At 38.8% G+C, this 26,004-nt stretch overlaps 1 protein-coding gene across 4 annotated transcripts in view; it reads right to left on the bottom strand.

Moving 5' to 3' along the window:
- LAMP2 (lysosomal associated membrane protein 2) overlaps positions 1-23,527 on the bottom strand; it is a 31,378-nt gene extending 7,851 nt beyond the window's left edge. For 3 of the 4 annotated variants that reach the window (XM_075184382.1, XM_075184384.1, XM_075184385.1), the window contains exons 1-8: positions 23,398-23,527; positions 17,741-17,859; positions 11,509-11,722; positions 9,243-9,398; positions 8,604-8,779; positions 7,891-8,013; positions 7,011-7,065; positions 6,414-6,581 (exon numbers count right to left, since the gene is read on the bottom strand). In XM_075184382.1, coding sequence (XP_075040483.1) covers positions 6,414-6,581; positions 7,011-7,065; positions 7,891-8,013; positions 8,604-8,779; positions 9,243-9,398; positions 11,509-11,722; positions 17,741-17,859; positions 23,398-23,443 — 1,057 coding nt within the window. In that variant the 5' untranslated portion in view covers positions 23,444-23,527. Of the gene's footprint in view, positions 1-3,438; positions 4,903-6,413; positions 6,582-7,010; positions 7,066-7,890; positions 8,014-8,603; positions 8,780-9,242; positions 9,399-11,508; positions 11,723-17,740; positions 17,860-23,397 lie in introns of those variants that run through there. The other variant, XM_075184383.1, reaches the window with a different exon arrangement.
- Between the last annotated feature and the right edge of the window lie 2,477 nt (positions 23,528-26,004).

Below are 26,004 nucleotides of genomic sequence, written 5' to 3' on the forward strand. Positions count from 1 at the left end.
AATAAAAAGGTGAAAATGTTAATGTGATGGAAACGGAAAGGTTTAGTTTATCTAAACCCTTAGCTGATTCGCCAAGCTGGTCTCATCATAGCACCACAAGAAGGCACATGGTGGACTCTAATGGACTGATGCACTGTTGGTAGCCACCACCTTGTTTAAGCCCTGCCTGCTAATATAGCACATCATCACCATTTATTTATATAGCGCCACTGATTCCGCACAACATAGTTTACAATTCCACTTATAACAACCAAATCTGGAATTTAAAATTCAAACTTTTCCTTTTTGTTTTAACATGTTGCAGTTTTGTTAGGCTTTTATTATTCAATAATCCACAGCAGAATAGAAGCGCTGCCCTTGCACCTAGAAGTGCCAAACAATCAGCAAGTTTATAAGGGGGCCACCAAGCAAAGCATGGCAAATAGTACAATAGGACAATGTATTGTCTTAGGCTAGTAGACAGCAAGGAGTGTAAAATTGAATGTGTTTATCAGCTGGCTCTTCTGCGGCACACAAGATGTGGGCTGGTCCCCTTCCACCACACATGCACAAAACCTGAAGGTCACACATCCCTAGTAATCCAGTGAGAGGTGCAGTCAATGCCTCTAGAAGGGCACATTGGCTCCTGGGGGCTCCAGAGGAGAAAAAGCATCTTCCTGGAGAGCAGAGGGCTCCAGACGTAGCAGTACAAAGACTGCTACTATTAAGTCTGCCCAACAGCTATCTGGAACCCATTTCAGCTAGGAAGTGACACTGCAACCTGGAATCTGTAAAACCTCCTGATAGGGTGGCAGAGTAAGTCAATCCTGTCACGGAACCTCCAGGTGTGTAAACTGTAGCAGGTGCCTTTGGATAAGCTGCCCAATCAAGATCCTTGCTTTATGTAACAGCAAACATCTCAGGAAGGGGCATATAGGACAAGACAAAGTGTGGTGGCTTTTTCCCCCAAAGGTGAACATTTAAAAATATTGAGCCTAAAATTAAAGTTAATTTGTATGAAAGGACTACTAGCAGCATTCCCAAATAAACAGACCTTTGGAAATCTGATGAAGTGTGATTCCATCCCTACGCATACTATTAAGGCTGTTAATGGGTAACAGAATAAAGCTGAATACAAGCTATAGTAATTGTAAAACATGTAATGTCCTGTCACATGACTGTTGGAAGATGCACTTTAATAGTGAACCAAGTGGCTCTGGATATCATTTTACTTAAAATTCCTAGGATTACTGAACCTCTTAATAAAGACCACCAGATGTTTGCCATGAAGGGTGTGACATCTGAGGTGCAATCTCCATCCCCCATTCTCTGGCAGCTGAGATCTTCCACTGCCCACTTTCACATAAAGCATTGTCTGTGGCAGAGCAGCTGAAATGTAGTCATTAAATGGTGTATTTTTTGTCAATAAGCTGCTACTATTAAAATCTTCCCATTTCTTAAGCTTGGTGGTTATTGAAAAGCGATGCTACATAAGACACACTCTAGGCAATAAACAGCTTGTCCAATTTTCCCAGTCACATCAAATAGCTTTAAAAACAGCCCTATTTCCATCACTACCAACATAATTCTGAGAATCATCTCAAGGCCAACTGCATTAAAGATGAACTATTAAGTGTTCTAGGAGTGGGAGGTCCATAGCCTTAGTAATGTCAGAAAAATTGGTGTTGTGCTTAAGGAACCAAGTCTACAAACAATATTTCTGATTAGTTTCTGTACCCTGTGGACTGTACTGCCTTACTTTTTTTTTTTTTTTTTAAATAGCACAACTGTTTAATTATTTAGACCCTCACCAAATGTTACCAAGTCATGCTGTGACGAATGTTCATTTAGGAAACCACAAAATGTGTGAATCCTGCATTGTAAATTGCATGTGTTGCAACATGTAGGTGGCACAACATGAGAAAATGGTAGCATCTGCAAGGTGGTGGGCAAAGGCTTGTATCTTCACATGGGAAGTGTGCCCTGTCAAGCGTAGGCTTGGTGAAACAAAAAAATTATATATATATATAGTCTCTAATATAAATGTCTAGTGGCGTGTGTTAGTGTGTGTGCGCGTAAAAAATAAAACCAAGCTGCAGCGCCACCTGCTGGGCAGAGTTCTACACTGACCTACTAAATTCTTAGTGTGGAAAAAAAAATTCAGAAAGGGCTGAAATTTGGTATACTAAGATGTTTTTAATTTGTTAATTGTTAAAAGTGTTTATAAAAAGATTTAAAAAATATATATATATTTATTGGAGAAGTGACAGTTGGGAGTGGTTGGTGGTTGAGGCCTGGGCTATGGCCCAAATGCATGACAAGAACCTTTTTAACACCTTAAGTAGCTTGATTTGACTAGAATGCATGAGTATCATGCACGGGTTAACTTGTATATAATACACTCTGATCACATTTCTTGGTAAACTTTAAAAATTGAACGAAACGCATTAAAGACAGTCCAGACATCACCTCACATATGATTAATTTAAGACAAAAATGAAGTTAAAACAGCAGTGTTTGGGGCCACTCATTCCTTAATTCCAGTTCTAAAGTGGTAATAGGTTGGATTCTGAAGTGCCCGACCACCCTTCCATCAGTGTACCTGCAAACCTCTTAAGTAAACAGTACTTCCCCCTACAAAGTACCAGGGAACTTTTTTTTTGTGGTGTGATCTTAAGGCCTTTATACTGATTGAACACTGTCAGCAATACTGCCCCTTATATAGCAGGCTATTCTTTATTTCTACTCTACTCAGATGTGAAGCATAATGCAAAATAAAATATGGTGTGGGGGACGTGGGTCAGACATTTCCAGCTAAAGTTGTTTTCTCCATTAGTGATGTCAATTTATATGATATTTTTTTTTCAGCTTTTTATATTTTTTTTTAGTTCATCTATGGTAAATAAAACCGCTATAAGCATTTCTGTTGCAGCAAAAAATATAAAATATGAAGTTAAAGTGATAATCTGTAGTCTCAAAAAATGGCTGTCATTTTAAAAGAAAATATTTTTTTACTAAAACAGATACCTTTTTATTTAGAAAAATTCTATACTAGATGTCTGCGTGAGACTATCTGGAACAATGATACCTTTAACACATAATTATGTCACTTTGGTGACAGACGTGGGAACCTGCCTTAGTGTGCACTACAGAAAGGCACAATTTAACCAGAGAACATATATAGTATGCAGACCTTCATAAACAGAAGATACACTCAGTGTAATTCTATAGTACAGTGCTGCCCACATTTTTACACTAGATTATATAACAAAACACGTTGTAAACCTAGGCTGCATTCCATGTACAGATGTCTACTGCTGGCCATACTGTATTTTGTCTGACAATTTACCTGAACATGCCACTTAAGACAACATGTATTGTTCTTAATGGAAAACTGTTGGCTGACAACGGAGATATACACACATACATAAGCAAAAAAAAAAATTATAGAGCTCCACGTGATTTTTAATTTAATTTTTATTGTAGTTTGTTAAGAAGGGTGTTTATCATTATTTGAATTAGTTTAAATCAGACCATAATCTTACATGCAAACAAATATAAAAATCTGTAAACAGAGCACACAAGAAATTACAGAACAAGAATACTAGCACTTTGGATCTTTTTGCCCCAGGGAGTGTCCAATGTAATATGTACAGAGTTTTCTGAAATTCCATCCAAGGCAAATCATTTAGTTAGGAAATAATTACTTATTAAATACACACATGCCACCTGAAGTTATCTGGAATGTCATTAGAGATCTACATTAGGAGGATGGAATCTTTGTTATAAAGCGACATCTCTCATGATGCTCAGCTAGTGTGACAGAGACAAGATATGAGGTCCTGGCACAGCATGCTGGGAGGTGTAGAAGTTGCGGTTTAACCATTGCAGAGGCCTAACCTTCTGCTTGGGGAAATGCTCATCTACTTTGCCCAGAAATTGGTTAGCCTTCACTGTTATCAAATCATACCCAAAAGAACAGGCCTAGGAGGGATTTGCTTAGGATAGTCTTCAACTCACTGTCCTAAGCAAGCACCATAAAGGTTTACCAATATTCATCTCTATTGTTACTTTAAACAAAGGTCCATCTGCAGTATTTCTAATTATATAGTACGGGATCGTACACTGCATAAGATAAAGAAAAAACTAACTATCACCCTTACAATCCTATAATGGTCTGACAATTACTGTAGCTGAGGAAAGTACAATCCAACATTCCAGCGAAGGCCCTTTAGGGTCAGCCAAGACAGCACAATGCTGGTGTCATCTATATCACTACCTATACTAAACCTACACACAGAACCCATTTCAAATTTGACAGGCTCAAATAAGTCTTTAGAAGCATTGATGCTTTTGGGGGGAAAGTCACACACACACACCCCCTGAACCAACAATGGCAGGCAGACCATGCAGTGATTAAAAGTAATTAAAAAAGTTTCAGTGGTATCAATGTCATTTATCAGAAAGATGTACAAATCTACATACCATCCAGGAGTTTATTACCAATGTCCAAACTTGTGGATGGATATAGCAACTGAACATGGTCCAGAATACTGTATAAAAGAAAATTAAGTGTTCCTGTCCATCTTGCATATTTTAGCAGCATTAGGGCAAGTTTGAAAATGGGAACTGTGGCTATTCAGCTAGTCCCATCATGTCCTCCCAGACCTATGCTGGCAAAGCATGATGGGACGTGTAGTTCCACAACAGATGGAGAACCATATGTTTTATATTAATTTGCACATAAGTGGGCAAGTGCATATCAGGCCTGTTCAAGAGGCAATTATAGGGTTTGATATCCAGCATAGCTTTTTCTTCTGCCAATTAAGTAAGCAATTACGACAATGACAATTAAGCCTGCAAGTGCAGCACCAACTACGACTGGAATTAAAATGGAGTCGTCGTCGAGGTTACATTCAGAAGCTGTAGATGGAAATAAAAAATAAAAATGGGTGAAAAGGAAAAAACAAAACTAAAAGCAACTGCTAACACACTGACATTCACAGATGGCATGTGGAGTGTCTACTAATTCAGAGCGATATCCCTATGTTGTACTCTTACAATCATGCTCTAATGAAAATGGATTGGTCAAGCCCACATTGATTCCTGAAATTTCAACCCAGACGTTTTCTTTTGCATTTGCCAATTGACTGGTGTGCTAATCCTGTGCTAGACTGGGCACCCAAAGTACTCAAAATCTGGTGTTTAGTCTTATTAAAAAGCAGAGGAAATAAAAAAAAAACCAAAAAACGACTTGTACTCAGCCCACTACAGCACTGGGTCTACACAAGTGCCAACATGAACATACCAATGTGGGGGTTGGTATGCTTTAATACTGCAACATGCTCACGCCTCAAAGTTACAGTAGCAGAAACAGTCATGCTGTACAATATACCCGTTCTCTCCTTTTTATAAATTCTCATGAACCTTAGTAGGAAATGAGAAGCTATTCAGAAAAACCTATACGATCAGGACAATAGTGAATTATTTAAAGCAGACTAGCAAAATCCCTAGTTTTAGAACAGCTATTAAAAAAAAAAACGTCACTGAACACAAAGCAACTCAAAACGGCTATAAAGAGCACACAGTCATCAGGTACAGTAAGCAGTCACATATTTAAAGGAATGTGCTATGGTAACCCCTTAATACTGAGTTAGTGCATTACTACATTAAATGTAATGTTTGCTTGGGACAACTCCATTAATTACATTCCTAATTTCACTAAGAAAGTTTATGGTTCAGCAACATCCGGGTAGCCAGTGAAATCATAATCTGTATTTCATGAATATGGATTCAGTGTCCAAGATGCTTAACTCCACTGTGTGCCAAAGATGGCAGAGATTTAATGTTAAGACTGTTTGCAATAAGCTATTCATATGATCCAATAAGAGACACTGCAAACTTCCAAAGCTCATGTAGATCCCAAAAATGGACGTGACTCAAGACAAGGTAGCTATTGGGAAAACACTGCGGCGTTGTTGGAATTTGGTTGTACACGACTTATTACTGCATAACACAATGAACACATTCAAGCTGTAGGGTAGCCATGTCACTTCAATGTGTACTGCTTGTGGACTGGAAACAACCAGATTGGCCATAAATTGCTACGTATGTGGGCATTATATGGCTGCCAATTCAGAAAATTTTATTGTGACTGGTGTAAATGCTAGTTGGCTGATAACTGCAATCTATGCTAATTACTGCACACACTTGCAGTTAGCCCCCACTGGATCCATTCATTAGGCTCAGCCACTCCATTCTGCCCACTTTGGCTGGTCTCCAAGTTAGATACAATTTGTATTGCTCAGCATGAGTTCCAGATCAGCCAATGAGGGGCCAAGTTAAGAGTACATTAGAGTTTAGAACTGGCCTATCCACAGCCCATGGGAGAGCAGGGTCTCATACAATAAGATCGTATAAGCACATTGTCTTACCTGTAGCATATGTTGCATTCTTTACACTGAAGGGCTGAACTCTCACGTCAAATGTGTTTATGTTCAGGTCTTCTGATACAGTGATTAGCTGCTCTTTGCGGCAAAGGTAAGAGTTTCCTAAAGACGCTTCCCAAAAGCTTAGATTGCGGTTTGTTATTTGAGAAATGCCTGCAATACAAAATATTTAGTTGACAATTGTAAAATAGGACTAGACAAATAAGAAGGGGGGATTATAGGGGAACATAGGCATTTGGGTAGATATGATGTGTGAAGGAGAAGATTCCTGTAGTGGAAGCAACAGAGGACAATCAAAGGTTTACATGAAAATGTCAATGTTGTCACGAGTGCACACCGCTATTTCCCACAAGAAGCATATTCAAATCAGCAGCATTTTAAAGTTAGTGGCCCTTTAAGACAAGTTTTCTCCATACACAAGAGGCTGATTTGGACAGTTTCATTTTATTTTGTATACCCAAATTACCAAGTTATGTTAGGGATTCATTCAAGTATTATGTCAGTGGCTCAATACCCATTATACAGATTGCTTAGCTCTCCGAAAAAGAAGCAAACTATTCATTATGCGACAGGGTTACTTACCGGAACCATTTGTTAGAGTCACATTCATTTCTTGAAGGTAAAAGTTCGATTTTTTCTATATTTAGAAGAATAAAATAATGATTCAGTACAGTTGGGGGAAGAGTTCAGTGACAGCACAGATTTAGCACAACTCTAAACCAGTAAAAGCTACTTGACCATTACCAAGCTAAATCGTATACAACAGATTAAATTACACATAACTAAGATCTTTGGCCCCATCATGATGGGCAGATATATCAAAGTGAAGCACTTGGCTATGCTTGAACATTTTTTTGAGAAAGAAAACCATTTCTTAGAGTGTGGTGCTTTTGTATCTTACACACACCTAAGGCAAAGTAAAGCCAAAGCAAGTGTGATTAGCTTGATACATGGCAATACATTGATCGTACTACCAGATTTACTGCAAGCTACATCTAATCAGGTTCAGATATTGATCAGAATCTGTGTGCGTTGGTCCCAGTCATGCGGTAATCACAGCGTGCATGGGCACCTTTACAGTTGTGGGAGTAGCTCTAGCACTTTGTGACAAATGTAAGAACATTAGCTAAGGCTGAGGAAAAGCAATATAAAATTAAGATAACATAGAAGACAACCATGAAGGAATTAGAAAATAATCCCAACACAAAACCCCTCAATTTTAAAATGAGATTACTGTACAGAAGTTGCAGACTTACTGGTGATATAATGCGTTGTCATTTATGTGTAATCTTTATATAACATTTTGTAAAAGTATGTGAGCTATATCCTACAGGATTAGGGTTTAAGTTTCTCAGAATGGAGAGCGTTTATCTATTAGTAAAACCAAGTGTACAACAAATTAGCCTGGATGGTAACATTGCTTCCGACACACAAGAGAGACACAAGCAAACTATATACTTACAATAGAGAAGTAAAATTCTACAATTGTACTGCTGTCATTGAGTCTAAGGAGGGCGCTCTCGTTACTACAGCTTCCAGAACTGAGTGTGGTGTTGGGGTTAATGTTGATCAGAGTCCAGATATTCTAGAGGAAGAGCAATAAAAAAATAATTTCATTATTTATTCTCACTTTTGACATTAAGTCAAGAGCACATGTGAAGTTTCCTCAATTCTACTAATGCTGGGATGTACATAGTGTTGAGTTATAGCTATTCTTATTAAAATTTGGGCGTTCTGGAATAAATGAAACCATTTGGTATAGCTGGCAATTTACTTGGTCATTAAGCAATATACAGATATATGTGGCACCAGATAACGTGTAATTTCTAGACACTAATGCAATGTTAGCCCACTATTCATTATTAAACAAATGCGACTGGTGTACATAAAATGGGGTCACAAATGCGACTGGTGTTACTTGAAGTCAGAACACATTCCCAATGAGTAGTTATCTAGGATTAACTAGTGCACGTCAGGTTTCACCTCTTGTGGGCGTCAATGTTACTGGAGAAATATACTGGTCCATCTATGAAGGAGCAAATAAGGTCTGTGCCCTTGGCTACAGTTACCAACACACTAAATATACATGTCAGTGAACAACTTTTATAGAGCAAAATAATGTGCAGAAATTCATGCCAGGCAAAAACACTCAACTGTTCAACAACCCACTCCTACCTTTCCTTCAGCAAGCAGGGAGGCATTAAGCTGCAGACCCATGGAGGCCAGCAGACATGTCTCTGTGCCATTGGAGACTGAATAGTTGCCGACGGCCGGTTTATCCAAAGGCTTGGTGGTTGGTGCCAGAGTGGTTAAAGGTGGGGAAGTAGGATTATCAGCATTGCAATGGACCTCTGAAATAAACCGCAATCATACATTATGTTAGACACTCATATTGCTTTGTTGTCAGCAGGTATTTTAAATATAACAAGAATTTTATACTTTTATTAAACCCTTTCCTACACATCCATTGGGGGAGGGGACCATTTGGCCCTATAAATATTTTAAAAGTGGTAACTGCTCCCTCTTCCATATCCCTGTCCTGGTGGGCTCTCAGTTTTTCTTTTTTTAAAGAGCCAAAATGCTATAGGAGTCTAAATATTTCCATGGTCCAATGCTCCCATAACAGAAGTTATAAATGATAGAGAAATAGACTGCTCTTCAATTGGACATTTTAAGGCTATAAGAAAGATGGTGTCAATTTAATGAAACCTAGTGCTCACATAAATTTGCTTTGTATTGCATAAGGCATAAAATTGAGAACTGCTGTATAACAAATACAAGTCCTAGCAGAGAATTACGGTTTAAATCCCTCACCTCTGCTTAATGTAGCATTCTGAGCATATGCTTGCAGTGTGACATTCCAGTACACCTGTGTGACATTTTGTGCCACCACAATCTCATCATGAAAACATTTGTAGGTTGCATTCAATGGTATTGGGTCAAAAAATGAAGTGGTAGAAGTCAAAAGTCCTAGGGAAAAAATACAAGTGATGAGTTTGAAGGACAGCACTAAAAACTATGCATTGCTGACAGTGTCAATGTTACAAAGTTAATATTTGAAAATGGAAGCATGTGGTTATATAAACTACCACTAGAGGGCAAGTTTTACTTTCTGCTGACAAACCTGAATAAAAGTTGCAAGACTAAATAAGGCACAATATTAATAAAGTGTAGTAGGGTACATTACCCTGCTGAATAAGGCCACTGCCATCAGGGAATACTGTTACCATGAAGGGGTGTACTTGGTCTGCAACAATGTTTAGGTACGTGGTACGTATCAAAGTAACATCCACATGAATGCCAGGACCCAATGTTTCCCAGCAGAACATTGCCCAGAGCATCACACCGGGAAGAAGGCAAGCCAGGGGATGTATAGTGCATCCTGAGTCCCAGCTCTTCCCAGGTAAACAACGCATATGCACCCAGTCGTCCACATGAGGTAAAAGCAAACATGATTCAGACCAGGCATCCTTCTTCCATTGCTCTATGATCCGGTTCTGGTGCTCACGTTCCCATTATAGGTGCTTGTGGTGGACAGGGGTCTACATGGGCACTGACCAGTCTATGGTTACACAGATGAACTGCATTCTCGAACATCTTATAGCCAACATTAACTTTTTCAGCAATTTGTGCTACAGTAGCTCTTCTGTGGGATTGGACTAGACAGGCTAGCCTTCTCTTCACGAGCGTCAAGCTTTGGGTGCCCATGAACCTGTGGCCGGTTCACCGGCGACCACTTTTGGTAGGTACTAACCACTGCACACTAGGAACACCCCACAAGACCTGTCGTTTTTTGAGATGCTCTGACCCACTGATCTAGTCATCACAATATGACCTTTGTAAAAGTCCCTCAGATCCTTACACTTGCCCATTTTTCCTGATTCCAACACATCAATTTGTGTATGAATCTGGCCTGATTGTCATTGCAAGTAGGGAGAAGTGGCACTTTTTAAACACTCTGGCAAGTTCTAATAAAGTTTGAGTTTTTAGACTCCACATATATTACCCAAACCCCCACTTTCCACTCAGAGCCACATATGTTCCCTCTTGCTTAACCAGTATCTTCTTGCCATGTGTCATGTATGCATTTATTTTGTCTACCTTGTAGGTCTCATATTTTTGTCTTGTGCCCCCCTGTCCAGCACTACTGACCACTAATAATTAATAAACACTTATCTAGACAGTCACTATTAGGTTTATTTAGTGCTCTAATCCTGCTGTAAATGTACCAACAATACTTTAGCAGGAGTGCTGACTGCTACATAACTAGGTTGGGTAGAAAACCACTTCTAAATCTATTAAGATCTTCTTAGAAATACATAGTTAGCATTGCAGCTTTTAGAGGGGATATCCAGCCTAAGACAAGACTCTGTTTCTTTCGGAGTAACATTCAGCTGGGTTTTGAAAGCATACATTTCATTCGCAAAAAGCAAAACCTTTCTGATGCACAGGCAATGCTGTGAAGTAGAAAGGATATGTAAGATGACATCACCCAACTGGGAAAAGGACAAAATTCATCATCACCCTGCTGGTCACAGATACAGTGCAGGGGAAAGGTGTCCTGGTGTGGTCATCACTTCAAGGTATTAAATCTCTTAAAAGCCTATAATTACCACAATGTCACAGGCTTCATGAGGATACAAACCCCCCCAAAAAAATAAGTATAGATTTAAAAAAAAAAACAAAAAAAAAACTAAAAGGTCACCCTCCAAATTTGTGTTAAGGGGCGGGGTTACACGTTAACGCACACTAGTAGGTTGCTGAGAAGTAGACACAACTAGGAAAACAGACCACTCTTGATCAGTTGATTGCTGAACTTATTCAATCAGGAACTGGCCTACATTTCTAGCCATATATCTGATGCCTTCTCTATAGTAACCATAGCTCATTACAGAAACCGACAGCAGTGGTGCCCACAAATGCCAAAAGCCTAGTGCAGAGCATCAAGAGTGGTTGTTCCTCCTGGGCAAAGTGTATAATAAATTTTAAACATCCATAATCAAGAATTTTTTAAATGGGAAAAAAAAATATAAAACTTTTGTAGCAGGTTTATCATTATAAGTCCAAGACGAGTAAATACCTTTTCGTTTGGCATCTGGAAACAATGTAGTGTCATTAGTGTTGTATGTGAATATGAGCACATCACCACTGTATACAGTGTCATTCCTGGTGAAGTTTAGACTCCACGTATGGTTGTTTCCAAAGTTGACTCTTAGTAAAGGAGCTTCACCACTCTCCCCACACGTACTGCCGTCAGTAGTCACTGTATCAGGTGCTGGAAAGATTACCCTATTCTGAAAGACAGAGCAAACAAATAAAATAAAAAAGGACAATAATCAGATTAATAGACTAAAAGCACTATTCAGTTTGTCAATTTGATATTGTAAATAAATGCCAGCAATGCGTCCAATGACACGAAATGCATTTCAAACCTTACAAGTTTGAAGCTGGCCATGTGCCAATTTTGTTGCCTAGCTTGGTTGTTTAAACAAAGTTGCACGGTCAAATAATAAACTGATGCAGCAACCAAAAGCATTAGTTGGCTGATTAAAACCTTAGCATACAGCAGAGTTTCCCAAACCCAGTCCTCCCTAAAAGCGCAGGTTTTCCATATCTCCTTGCTGGAGCACAGGTGTATTCATTACTGACTGACACATTGTAACAGATCCACAGGTGGTCCTAATTATGTCACATGTGATCCGGAAAACCTGCACTGTTGGGGAGCCCTGAGGACTGGGTTTGGGAAACCCTGGCATACAGTAATCTGCTGAGTTCCCAAATTAGCCACAGACCTAGTTATTCAGGGGTCAGGTCAAAACAATAGTACCACCATATATGCATTGCCAGGTTTTTAAGCTAGTCACCCACTGACCCTCTCCAATACATTTTATGCAAAGGCATGAGAAGAACTAAATCCTATACTATAATTTGTACACTGCATATAAATACATACAAATGTCATATATACAAATGATTGCAATGTCAGAGCTCCACAATAGACAAACGTATGGACATGGTACTCTGACCGGACATTTTTTTTAAAAAAAATGAAAAATGTTCAGTCAGTATGGCAGCTATGCTATACTGTGCACATCCTCATTCTGGCAAAAGTACCATCGGTGATCGACTCTGGTTCCACTTATGTAGCAAGCGACTGACATTTGCCTCCTGGTCACGGGATCAGATATGTGCTCCCACATTTGTAAAGGGAATTTCTGTGATGTCGCTTGGAATTTCCTTGTGTGAAGGCAGACCACGAGATGTAGGAGATCGGAGTCAGGTCACTTCTGCAAGGCAGCACTAGCTGCATTAGTAGTGTACACTTAATCTGATTGCAACATGCTTGCCATTATTGGATCAAGTTTTGATTATTTGGCACAGGACGCCATCTCACCTGTTTTTATCAAAAGTAAAGTGATAAATGTATTCCTGTTTCTAGGCCTTGTAACTGGGCAAAAACTTGCATAAAAACCACACATTTGGCATTTTTATCCTAGGGATAACTAGCCAGTAATTCCTGAGGTAAATTTCTGTCACACTAACTGTAAGACTTTAGGAAGAACCATGGAAGAAAAATATGTTTGAAATATCTTCCAACTTCTTCCTGTATAAAATACAGGACAATCATTTCAATATACAAAGGACAAACATACACCCAAACTGATGTGGAATGCACTAGGGTAGAAGAACAAACAGTTGAATATTCTTCTGTTTGAACAATAAAGAATTTATAAGTACTATGGTCTACAAGGTATAAAAATACCTCAGTTATGAACAGGTCAAACAAATGTGCTTACTATAAACTTAAAGTCAGAAAGCAAGAACATTGTTTCACATTCCTACTTTTACTGAGATAGTCAGGTATGTTTATCATAAATACAGCTCAGTCCATAAAATCCAGTGTTGGGAGGCTCAGGGGGGAGGGGGAATGTAATTGTATGTATGTGACATGCTTCACTACATGTGAATATCATATTTTGTTTCTATGCAGAGCCTTCATCTGAGTTGGGAGTCAGCAGATAAAGAATAACAGAATAGAGAAAGATAGAAAAGAAAAATCTTATTGTTTGGACATTACAATACTGGATATGAACGGTTTTGCGTGACTGACTGGTTATAGCGTATAGATATCCGCCAGCTTGAATTATTTATGAATTGGATGGGCAAGTTGACACCCATGTTGGTGCGAGAGGGCTGCTGTAATTTTATGGGAGCGCTCTAGGAACTTATATTTTTATATAGCAATTGAGAAACTGCTGATTGGGTGCAGGACTGGCATGAGGTAAGCAGGAGAGTGGCACACTGGGGGAAACTAGTACTCTGCCAAGATTACCTCAGTAGACTAACGCTGTAATATACAATGAGGCGTCACAGTATTCTTAGCCATTTACTGTGAAGTAATAGCATTTTCTTATTGGAGGTTCTGCCAAGATAAGGAAGAGGGCTGAACAAATAGGTGGAGAGGCGCAGCATCAGTCTTGTCTGGAGTAAGATCTTTCCATGTGGCTGGCAGAAGAGATGCAGCTGCACATGTAATCCCACCTGATGAAGTAGGCAAATGCTTGGGAACAGAAACCAGGAGAGCATTAAAAAGCTTCTGAAAACAAAAACAAAGAACAAGACGACAGTCTTTGAGTAGGAGCAACAACAGCCAGTTAGCAAGGGCCAAAGCGACTAACAAAAGCCTTGAAAAAGCACCAGACCCAGGCAAGCTGTAAGGCTGCAGAGCTGGATTTGGCAGAGATCAGCAAGGCTGTCAAGCTGAATAAGATGCTCAAGTTGGAGTCTTTAAAACATTATCTGTTTTAAGTTTAAGGTCTCACCGGATCACTAGCTCTACACAAAATGATAAACTTATGGACAGTACCTATGATTGCTAAAGTAAAATCCACAGATGGTGTGTGCTTATTCATCACTAGAAAATAAGGAGTTAAACAAAAACATGTAAAGGTTACTATTTATCTCAGCAAGTAAAGGAAAAGACTATGTGGATATATTATCTTTATTGATAGATGCCAGTAAGTGAACAGTTTAGCAATTGGTTTCAGGGATTCTGCATTTATGTTCATGTTGGGTATAATTATCCTCCAAAGATTCTCACTTTGTTCAGTCATTTAGACAGGATTGTGGAGGCTTGTAGTTTAATTATTACATCATATTGATGATCGTTACTGAACATAATTCTTTTAAATTAGGCATGATGGATATAAATTTTAATTGCACATGAAGCCATAGCAGAAGCACGTGTTTGTTGGACAAGTGGAACATTGCACTCTGCATCAAAACAGATCTTTTTAAAAGGCAAAAGGCTCAGATGCCAACAATAAAGAATAATACTCCTTTGGCTGCAGCTGTATCCAGACAGATGGCAATATTACTAAAAATGGCTTTTGTGATGGTTTCCTCATTCCCTTTAAGACTGTATTAGAAAAGAAAAAGGATGAATAATTAGAGAAAATCAAGAGAACTAAAAAAAAAAAATAAAGTAGCGAGGAACAAAGTTTGTAAAGAAAACATTAGGTAGGATTTTATTACGTCAATTGCAAATTACATTTAAAAAAGGTTTTTTTAATTCCACAAATGCGTCAGATCTTCATTTGATAAAAGAATCCTCGGTTCCCAGACATTTTTTTAGTTCATAACGGCATTATGAAAAAGAGTCTAATTTGTATCATCTTTATTTTTCAATAGATATAGCAGATAAATGAATTGAGAAATATGGTCTGGATACCCTTAGGTCAAAAACAGAGATCGAATCTGAATTTATATTACTGTCAATCCACATGTTGGGTTTTCAATTAAGAAAAAAAAAAAAAAATTGTTTCTATTTTGACTTTAACATATGTAGCCTGGGCAGTAATACAAGCGATACATACTAATTCGTTACTTGGATGATCTCTATTCTGTGGGCCAGAGGGATTTAAAACCGTAAAAGATAGTTAGCAACATTTTGGTTTGTTTTTTAAAGAGATAAAATTGTGAAGTAAAAGGTTTTCTTATGACTAACCATATAGTCTGACAGTCTACATTCCATCCTGAACCTACACCGGTAGGGTGATTTGGCAAGACAAGTTCACTTCAAGTAATGAGTTCGGTTCTTTTACAGACACAGCTATATCTCATGGTTACTGTATCCATGTTAAAAAGTAGACATCAAGATGAGATGGGAATGGGTTGCTACAGATATGACCAAGAACATAATAGCTTTAGCGGTATTTCCCATCATGGCTGCGGTAGTTATTTGGAAACAGGTGTTCTGGAAAAGAGTTTCTGTATTAACAGAATATGGGTGATGTCAAAACAATAAACAATGTCTGCAATTTAAGAACATTTATTAAGGCCAATGATATCCAAGGTAATACTTGAAGCAGGGCCAAGTACACAGAGGGTGACTGGGCCGATGCTTTGTCTCTTTGAAAGGTCCAACTAAGTATTTTTGAAAGAAATAGTTACAAGATAATAGGCAGCTGCATTTGATATATTATAAGTTTGACTTAAGACTTAAACAGTTTAGTCAACATTTCAATTAGGTGATATATCATGGTTTCTATCTAAATCAAAAAAATACCAAGAAGCCAGAGGTAGTTGGATCCAGATTGGCAAGTGTGGAGACAATGAAATATGCCCAGTAAGACCAGATTATACATGTTAAAAAATAAAAATTAAGACCATCAATTCAGGCTTCTTTTTTGAGCCACCAAGATGGATCACCTTTAACCCACTGTAAGTTTACTAAGGTTTATATAAATGCTTGAAATTATTGGGGTTACAAGAGCAAAAGTTTTATATCCTGTGGACAGTACTGCAAAGCTCATTTCTTAGAGATTCAAATAAGTCTGATCCATACTGGGAGCAATGATTTAGGAAATCTCAGATGTGTTGCATGTTACCAAACATCAACAAGTCCACTTCCCATTTTTTTTATTTGAAAAAAACAAAAACAAAACCACAAACAGAGCAATTTCAAAGTGTATTAGTTCTTCAGGATGCTTCTTGTATATGCATGTAGATCTGTAGTACACAGATTACAGATATTTATAAGTGCTTCAGTTAAGCTTTGGTTGGTAAGGCCACACAATAGATTGTTTAATGTTTGGTGACTTTTGAAAGGATATTTTGGTCTACTGGTTAAATTTAACAAAATAAACAGAGATTAAGCCATTCCACAATGAAAGTTGGTGGGGGGTTTGCATGAGTGTTTTGTTTAAATAACCAAAGAATAAATAAGCAGAAGAATGACCTACTCATTCTCAGGTAAATGCGGTGTTAGCGTTTGCCAAAACTAATCAATAGATACCTACGATAAACACTAACAATAGTCACAGCAGGTTTTATAACCACTGGACAGACAATGTATGCTGCTTTCTGAAGTTAATTCAGAAGTGTGTATAGAAGTTTTAGGATTATTGGCGCTTAAAGAATAGACAAAAATTTGATCAGCCAATACAATTTCCTAGCTCTAGGATATGTCAATATGTTCTTTCAAATTGGATACACTTGTTTGTTTGGTATATTTTAAATTTAATAAGGAACTAAAAATACCTAAAATTAGGTTGTGTCAGCACCACTATGTGTGCAGAGAACATACCACAAGCCTTAAAACCCTAAATGAGGGCCATACAGAAGTTTGATGACCCCACCATAAGAGGTAAAACTCTCCCCACGCCTGCGGCAGAGACAGGTGTGTTCAGGAAAAAACCAATATGCCAGCAAAGGAAGGGGTTCTTTACAGTAAGGGCAGTCAAGATATGGAATTCATTGCCAGGGAAGGTTGTGATGGCAGATTCAATAGATATGTTTAAGAAAGGGTTAGACAAATTTTTAGCGGAAAGGTGTATCCAGGGATACGACCGTTAATTTAAAATAAAGGATAGTAGTGGATATAGGGTAAAAATTGGATTGCAATTTTGAGTCTGGGGGGATTTTCAAAATTGAAACAGATGGGCGGTTGCCTACTCTGGATTAATTTCAAATATAAGTGCAGGATCGCAGGAGATCCAAAATAGGTTGAACTTGATGGACTGGTGTCTTTTTTCAACCTCATCAACTATGTTACTATGATTCAGAATGTACAAGACATTGCAGCATATTAGGGCTACATTGAAACCGAGAGGATATAGATAAATGATGGTACAACCAGAGCTTGTACAGGATTTTTCCTCCATCCTTTCGGCAGCATTCACCGTAAAGTGTTGCGCCATTGTCGGTCGTGACAGTACTACATACCATATGAGCGCAAACTATAAACTTGCTTGTGGCAGAGTACTATACTTCATACCTGCTAAAATGATTTTATGATGTAGTAGACTTACCTGTGTGCTCTTGTTGGTTTCATACTCTATTGTGAAGTTCACCTGCACATTGGCATAAATACAGGTCTTCTTGGACTCTTCTTGTATTGTCACTTCAAAAGCTTTTGATTGCATGAACCCTGGTGAAGAAAAGTCATGTCAGTGACACATCATCATGAGACTGTTCATGTGACAGCCATTAAAGCAATACCTAGATAACAGTGCTGCAGATGTACTCCAGTGGTGCAAAGTCCTTCGGTGTTATCATACACTCAAAGGGATAGAAAAAAAAACCCCACAAGTTATTGATATGTGAATAAGGGACATACCAAATATTCCATTCTAAAAGCTGGGACCATATAGGCCCCATTTTGTTTGTGCTGAAAAATGCATGTCCACTTTACTATAGTCCGAACACTTTGGCAGATTCATGTCCCTTAAGGACCAGGGAAGACATTACTGGGATAAAAACCCAAGATAAATTGAATTCTGTACACTGGTTGAATTATACTACTGCCTAATGCACAGCAGTCATTTTCCAGCTGATGTTACAAGAACAAGACTGAGTAGTGGCTGTACATTATCAGAATGTACACAAACATGTGTCTTGCATTATAAATTACTATATGGTATATAGGAAGTATATAGTCTGTACATAGTATAGTGTTATAATTCCACAACATTGTAAAGGAGATTTCCTTGCCGCCAAATAATTTAAAATTCCCTGAAGAACCCATACAACTGAACAATGCACTGTACGTGTGCAGGTTTCTTCACAAAAGAGCAGTGGTGCCAAGATTTTTGCGACAAGGGACTTACTTTGTGTAGTCTGTACAGGTTGCTCTACAGACTAATTTATTGAGCCTCAATCCCCAAATCAGGAAAGTCTGGTGTAATTGATTTACAACAAACCCAACATCTCCAGCAACATGTATGCTGTTCTCTCCTGCAAGTAAGTCATCACCAGACATATCCTGTGATAAAGGATTTTTTCGGCACATTAGAGATGTCCCCCATACAATCAGCCAAATTGTTCCACAGAGACCACACAATTCACCATGCTTCCACACGCTCTCAGTTTTCTGGGTCATGATACCAGAGGTAACAGCAGTTGCGACAGTTACCTCCATTGTTATGCCATAGCGGCTAGTTCCAGTACAACCACACAGAATAGTCCATTGGTAACTGCTCTGTTCTCAACCAATAAACCACAGGCACCACTGACAGAATTTGGCCCTGTTCCCAGCCAACTGCAACATCACAAGCCAATTCTCAGCCTTTCAATATAATTGCAACTAAAATGTGACTAGTCCAGAATAAAGGTTTGCTTTACAAAAAAAATAAAAAAAATAAGGTAGTGAGTCCTGAACAGACATCACAATGGTGCATCCAAACCCAGATTTGGTTAGCTTGCCATTCTTTAAAGTTAAATGTTTTAAAATTACACATTATAGGGCACAAACAGCACATTTATCGTCTAGTCTGCCTTCTTCCACATGACAACTTCCTGTACTGCAAATTTCAGAAACATTCTAGTGTAACAAGACTGGAGGGACATTTACGAAAAATATTGTACAATGAAAAGGTGCTCCTTTCTAGGATGTCAAACACAGGACAAAACTGGTGTTACGAGACTAACATTATAAAGAGGTACACTGCATAACCCATATTATCAGTAGCAGCCATTTATATAGCGCCACTAATTCCGCAGCGCTGTACAGAGAACCCACATCAATCCCTGTTCCATTTGGAGTTTTACAGTTTAAATTCCCTGTTCACACCTAGAGAGACTAAGGTCAATTTAATAGCAGCCAATCAACCTACCAGTAGGTTTTTGGAGTGTGGGGGGAAAACGGAGCACCCGTAGGATACTCAAGCAAACATAGGGAGAACATACAAACTCCTCACAGATAAAGCTATGGTTGGGAATTGAACTCACAACCCCAGTGCTGCGAGTCAGAAGTGCTAACCACTAAGCCACCATGCTGCCTATATCAACCAGGTGCTTATTTTCATCCTCTAAACAGGACCAGAAAAAAAAAAAAAAAAAAGTTGTAGTAAGATTATTTGCCATTGGTTAAATCACCTTTTCCTGAGCACCAGTTTTCATAAGTGGCCCTTTAAACCCACTCCTTATAGGGCCACCAAGACAAACAGTACACAACAATTCATCTTGCCATAAACCCTGTATTATGAGAAAATTATTACCCATTTCACTCACTAAGACGCAAGGTCCATGTTCACTGGATTATCCTCTATTTATAAAAACTCAGACATGTTGCCATCACTATTATGATGCGAGTTCAGTCCTGGAAGCTGCATTAGGTTACCTTACACTATGTTACAATGAAATCTGATCTTCACCCACCCCCTGGATAGAGGTTTGCCCTTTTATCAACCTTGTGTTTTAACTCAACCATTTGCAACTTCGACAGAACAGGGCACTAAAGGTTAATGAAAAATCCTCAGACACTCCAGTTTTCAGTTCCACCAAATGGGCAGTGCCATATGTCTGATTTACCAAGCTGGAGCCCCAAAACACTTTTCTATAGAGTTTTTCTGCTGTTGGGAATATTCGCTGTACTGTCAGGTCCCTGAGCAGCTATCAGATATGTAGTTTGCCGATAGCACTCCCTTATTCCTGCACCAAGTAGTAATAGAACCAGCTGATCACACAGGGACCTGGTGGGAGTTATCCATCGAATAAGAAGAAAGGGAGTGAGCAAGGGGTGCTGGCGGTTATATGTACTAGCAGACATTTGTTGGCTGCCAGGACAATGGGGAACCATGGAACTTACCAAGCCTTGCCAATTAGGTTTTAAAGAGACAAGGTAATTATATTGAGCCTACATAGAGTAATTTATAAGCAAACATATGGCCAGCTTCAGTCAGCACAATAGCCAGCTTTAGGTTGCCTGAAACAGCCCACATGAAGCAAGCAGAAGTCTATTAAGGAAATCCACATACTATACAAAATTCTTAGACACAGAGGGCCTACACACAATCGCAAATTAATTTAAATATATTCATATATACATGGGTTGCTTTTTCCTTTTTTGAAGGAAAGGGGGGACTGTGTGTGCAATATAAACCCCTATAGTATGTACAATATTTCCCTAAATTCACTCTCAATTAGAGAGTCTACCAACACTTATATTTACTGCATCGTCTTAATCTTCAGTACCCAGGCAGCTACAGTCTATGGTACGTTTTCAACACCACTGTATTCAGCCTGTGCGAGCAGTTTCATCTTTGTAACATGAAATGCTATTCCCCATAATCTGTACTAACCCAATGACATTGGGTCTGTAAGGTGCAGGTGGGGTGGGGGGCGCAGGTGTGAGCATACTCACAGTACCTTGAATATTTAGACGCTGCAGTAAAGTGGCAAAGTACATAAGTTAAGTCTCTTTGTTTTCTTCCAGAAGGAGGCATTCTGTTGGCATACAAACCACAACGATCACAGTCCTCTGGCAACAGGGGTATTTAGTGACATAAGCTGTATAGCAGTGTTCCCATATTTACAGCCTTATGATAGAGAGGAGACAGACTGAGTATAAAGACCAGAATAGGCACAGGCACCATTTTCTGGTTGTCAACATTCCTACATATTCCAACCTGTCGTTAAGTACTGCTAACCTCTAACCATCAGTTCACTGACATAAAATGTAGCACTTATGCGTCAGCGCATGTTCCATTTGATTTCTGACTGTTTATTCAGGTTAGCTGGGCAGGAAAAATTTAGATCTGTCCAATAGTAACTGCAGGACAGGGGCAAATTATGAAAATTAACGTCACCCTCTCTTTTTCTTAACACTTGCCTTTTAGCACTTATTTCATTCACAAGATGAAATAGAACCAACAAAAAGTGTTTTTTTTGTATTAGAAAAATTAAGTTCACTTATATGCTGCTGATGCAGACATAATTCACGTGTCTTTTGGCTCTTTGCTCAACTGATCATTGTTGGCTGTAGGTAGGATGGAAAGTGGAGCTAGAAGCAGCATTAAACTATTCTATTACACAACGTATGCAAAAAGTGCCACTGATCATAAGATACAAGAGCTCTATGAATAACATTTACAAACATGCATAATATACAAGTTTTTTTTATCAAAATGGAAAATATTTGAGCTCCTAGATTAACAAATGTAATTTAAATAATAGTGCGGTTTTCATTTTGATAAAGATATATTAGAGTTAGTAAAGCAGTCAGTGCAAGTTCAGTCTTCTGCATTTTACAAGTAGGAGTATTTATCTATGTTTTGAACGCTAAAACAAATAGCTGATCAGGTTTGCTGTAATATATTATACCACATAAGATCTGAGCAACCTCAGTAGTGTAAACTTACAGCAGAAAGTGAGATTTGTTATAGTGTAGAGTTTTATTTTAGGGTCTACTAGCATAATGTTCATCTAATACAGTTCTGTCCTCATCAACAAAAAAAAAAAAAAAAAAAGGTTTGATCCCCCACACAGTGGCCATAACCTTGATGTGATCAGCTCCTGGCTAGGACTTTGAACTGACTTGTCTTCAAGTGGTTTTGGAACAGGAGTACAGCTTGTTCTCTAATAGACCGCTAAACCTACAACATACATAAGCTACCAATATCATTAGTTCTCATACCTTGACAAAACTGAAATCTCTCCCTCATGGAAACCCGGCTTGCACCGTTCATAGTGCAGGCAACCCGGGTCCGACCCAGGAATTACCCCTCGATAAATCCCAGGTTCAAGACCCGGGATTTTTCACTTTTACCATTCATACTGCACCAAGACCCGGGTCGTTTGAGCTCGCCCCAGCAAAAACCCAGGATTTTGGTGCAGTATGAATGGGGTATATGTGGCAATAGTTAGGTCCAAGATGCCAGGCCTACAGGGGCCCTGGGTACCAGAATAGGAAGTGCGGGAGGAGTCAATCTGTGCAGTGCCATCAAACAAATAGATCAGATACTGATCATCTTATCACTCATCTTACTTCCTCATTAGTCAGCAGCACTTATTGCTGCAAGTCAACGGTTTTAGTTGTGTAACCTTTAAAATAGGAGCATGGTACACTTTAGTACTTATAGCTAAAAGGTGAAACTACTAAAAATAAGATTACCTCACTAGTTAGGTAATGCAATCATTTTTCAAGTAGTTACAAGATTTTAAGGACCCTGATCTAAGAGTGCAGCTTCAACCAGATTTGACACACCAGCACCAGTGTTTCAAGATGGGAAAAAAAAAATTATATATATATATATATATATATATATATATATATATATATATATATATATATATATATATATATATATATATATACACACACACACACACACACACACACACACACAAAACTCTCCCTCTCTGCAGTCTATGAGAGTGTAGTGTCCCCCAGGTTTCAGGTAAGATTTCTTGACCCAAAAACGCGTCCATCTTTCTAACTTCCTCGACCTATTGTCCGAACCTTTAAGAGCCATTCTTAGATTCACCTATTCCCTTGGCCATCTGCACCATGACCTCCGTTCCCATTATCACTAGTTTGTACAGCAAGTGCCCGTTCTTGTGATATGTCGGCCTGGGACCTCAGCAGCTGTGCAATCCCTTCCATAAAGAGCTCCCACCAAGCTGTACTAAGCTGGGCATCGGCCCTAATCTGCTTGGCCTGTCCCTCCTCATTATCCAGCCTACTCACCCAGGCCGAGCAGGCACAGCGTCACACAGCACAGATACCGATCCATCACCGGCCTAGCCCAACACAGCACCGAGCACCTCAGAGATCACTGTCACACTGACTGCCTGTAATACACAGCAGTCACATGATAGTGCCCGGCCGCGCCCACCGCTCCAGCATTACTCTTGTGGTTCACTACACTACTAACACAAGCGGTAGGGAGAAGTTTATTTTACAGTTCATTCAAGAGTTACCTACAAGATTATCTCTAGATAAATAAATCTAAAAAAAATATTGATTAGTTTTGGGGGGGTTTTATCTGGAGGGCGTTTTCTGACATAAAAAAAAAATAGTTAACGCGACGCTGGATGTGTAATTGCTTTGCCGGCGGCTCACGCTAAACAGACAGTACCGTAATTGAAATGCTGAGTCAAATGAACTTGTGATGAGAGGTCCAGGAGTACGTTTCATTATGTAACACAATAGTAAAGTACCTGAGAATGTAAAATTACAGTCTGATTTCAGTTAAGTTAGTTTCTTGTAGTTAAATGGTCAGCCACCTGTTTTTAGTTTAGTTTTCCTTAAAGCCTGGTTATTATTATCTCTTTATGTTATAATTTCAGAGGTACTGTGTTGTAGGATATTTATCTATGGAATAGCAGCAAATCAAAGCATTCAGTGGCCACTAGCCCTTGTATCAATACATATTAATTTTTTTATTACTGTAATTTGCTTGCAAGACAGTAATATAGGTTAAAACTCCTTAATAAACAAAGGTATGTTGTACTTAAATTACTAGATCATTTTTCATCTATTTATGATGGATCAGGTTCAAAAGGAATTTTTATTCTAACCAGCCAATTTATTTCTTTGGAACAGATACGGATTGCATTTGGATGTATTTCGGGAGAAATGCTCTGCTCCTGAATTTTCCACCTACAGTTCAGTTAACTGTGGTGAATTAAAATATTATTTTAGCACGTGTTAAACACACTTTGAAAATAATAGTACAAAAAAAAAAATGTAAGTAAATAGACCTATACAGACTACAGTTGTTCACTTTGCTTTATGTCAATGTTGCCTGCAGTGAACAGAAGCAGTGCCGTAACTAGACATTTTAGTGCCCTGGGCGAGACAGGGCACCGGCGCCCCCCATCTAAGTGGGAGTGGCATTTGGCAAGTGGGTGTGGTCAACCTAATGTATGGGTGTGGCTAGCACTTTACTGAAAGAATTCTTTATATATATATATATATATATATATATATATATATATATATATATATATATACAGTGGTGGGATTCCAATAAATTAACAACCGGCTCTCTGGCCTAATGACCATTCAAAGTATGCAAAAAATATATAGCGATTGGTATTCTAATATTTTATGCACTTAATACTCAAATAAGAACAGCAAAAGTGTGTGTGTGTATGTTAGGGAATATAGACTGTAAGCCCCAATGGTGCAGGGACTGATGTAAATGAGTTCTCTGTACAGCAGTGCGTAAGAAATTCATAAGTTTAGTAGTTTTATGTAGAGGACAAAGTATATATTTATTTTACATAAACTGTACTGGGCATGAATTTAAGGGGGGGTTGACATATATTTAATTTGAATTGTGATACTAAATTGTCTGTCTTATTCGTATAATGCCTCAATGTAACTCAAAGACTGCAGTATGTGTAGGTTTAAGTTACTTTAATATATTGTGTCAAAAATTGTCATGTCTTATCCTTGTCTCTCAAACAAACATTGCGGCAGATGTAGTTGAAATCCTTTTAATATTATCGATTTGCTTCATATAATCAAATATGATTTAAAAACCAGGGATCTAACAAACACGTGTAATCTAACAGGTGTGTTTAAACGAGAGAGTTAGAGAGAGGGAGGGGGGAGAGAGAGAGAGCAAGAGAGAGGGGAGGAGAGAGAGAGAGGGGGGGGGGAGAGAAGTGGGGGAGAGAGAGGGGGGTGGGAGAGAGAGAGGGGGGTGGGAGAGAGAGAGGGGGGAGAGAGAGAGTTAGAGGGAGGGGGGAGAGAGAGAGGGGGGGGAGAGAGAGGTCAAACAGTTTGTACCTGTGTACATATCATAATCAAGCACATAGGAGGGTCCTAAATCAATAAAACTGAACTCATAATACTAAGGATAAGATGGGACAAAAACATATAATTATACATTGTCTCACATCATTATCTTATGCATCCAGGTAGAGCCACTTGTGGGGACAACATACAGATGAGGGCTGGCAAATGTTAGCCCAGGGGACAAGACTTGACTCACCAGCCTATTAGTAACATTTTAAAGGAAACAAAATGCAGCTTGCCCAGCGCCCCACCTCAAGGTAGCCCACTATGGCACCATCCTGTGAGGCAGATGTCCCCCAGCAACATAGGATTTTACATTATTCTTGAAGAAAGGACAGAGAGCTTAAAGTCCTAGTACAACAGAACCAGAAAAGAAGAAAACACATAAGTTGTGTTCACATTGCGTTGGAAGATGAATCAGACCCACAGTAGTCTGCACGTCACAAACTGAGAAAGATAAATGACATTTATGACTCCATGGGGTAAATGTATCATACCCCGGTTTTGTCAACTTGCGGGAGATCGGCGTCTTCGCAGCTTAAATTT

The sequence above is a fragment of the Mixophyes fleayi genome, chromosome 9, assembly GCF_038048845.1.
Source record: "Mixophyes fleayi isolate aMixFle1 chromosome 9, aMixFle1.hap1, whole genome shotgun sequence".
NCBI classification, from domain to species: Eukaryota; Metazoa; Chordata; class Amphibia; order Anura; family Limnodynastidae; genus Mixophyes; species Mixophyes fleayi.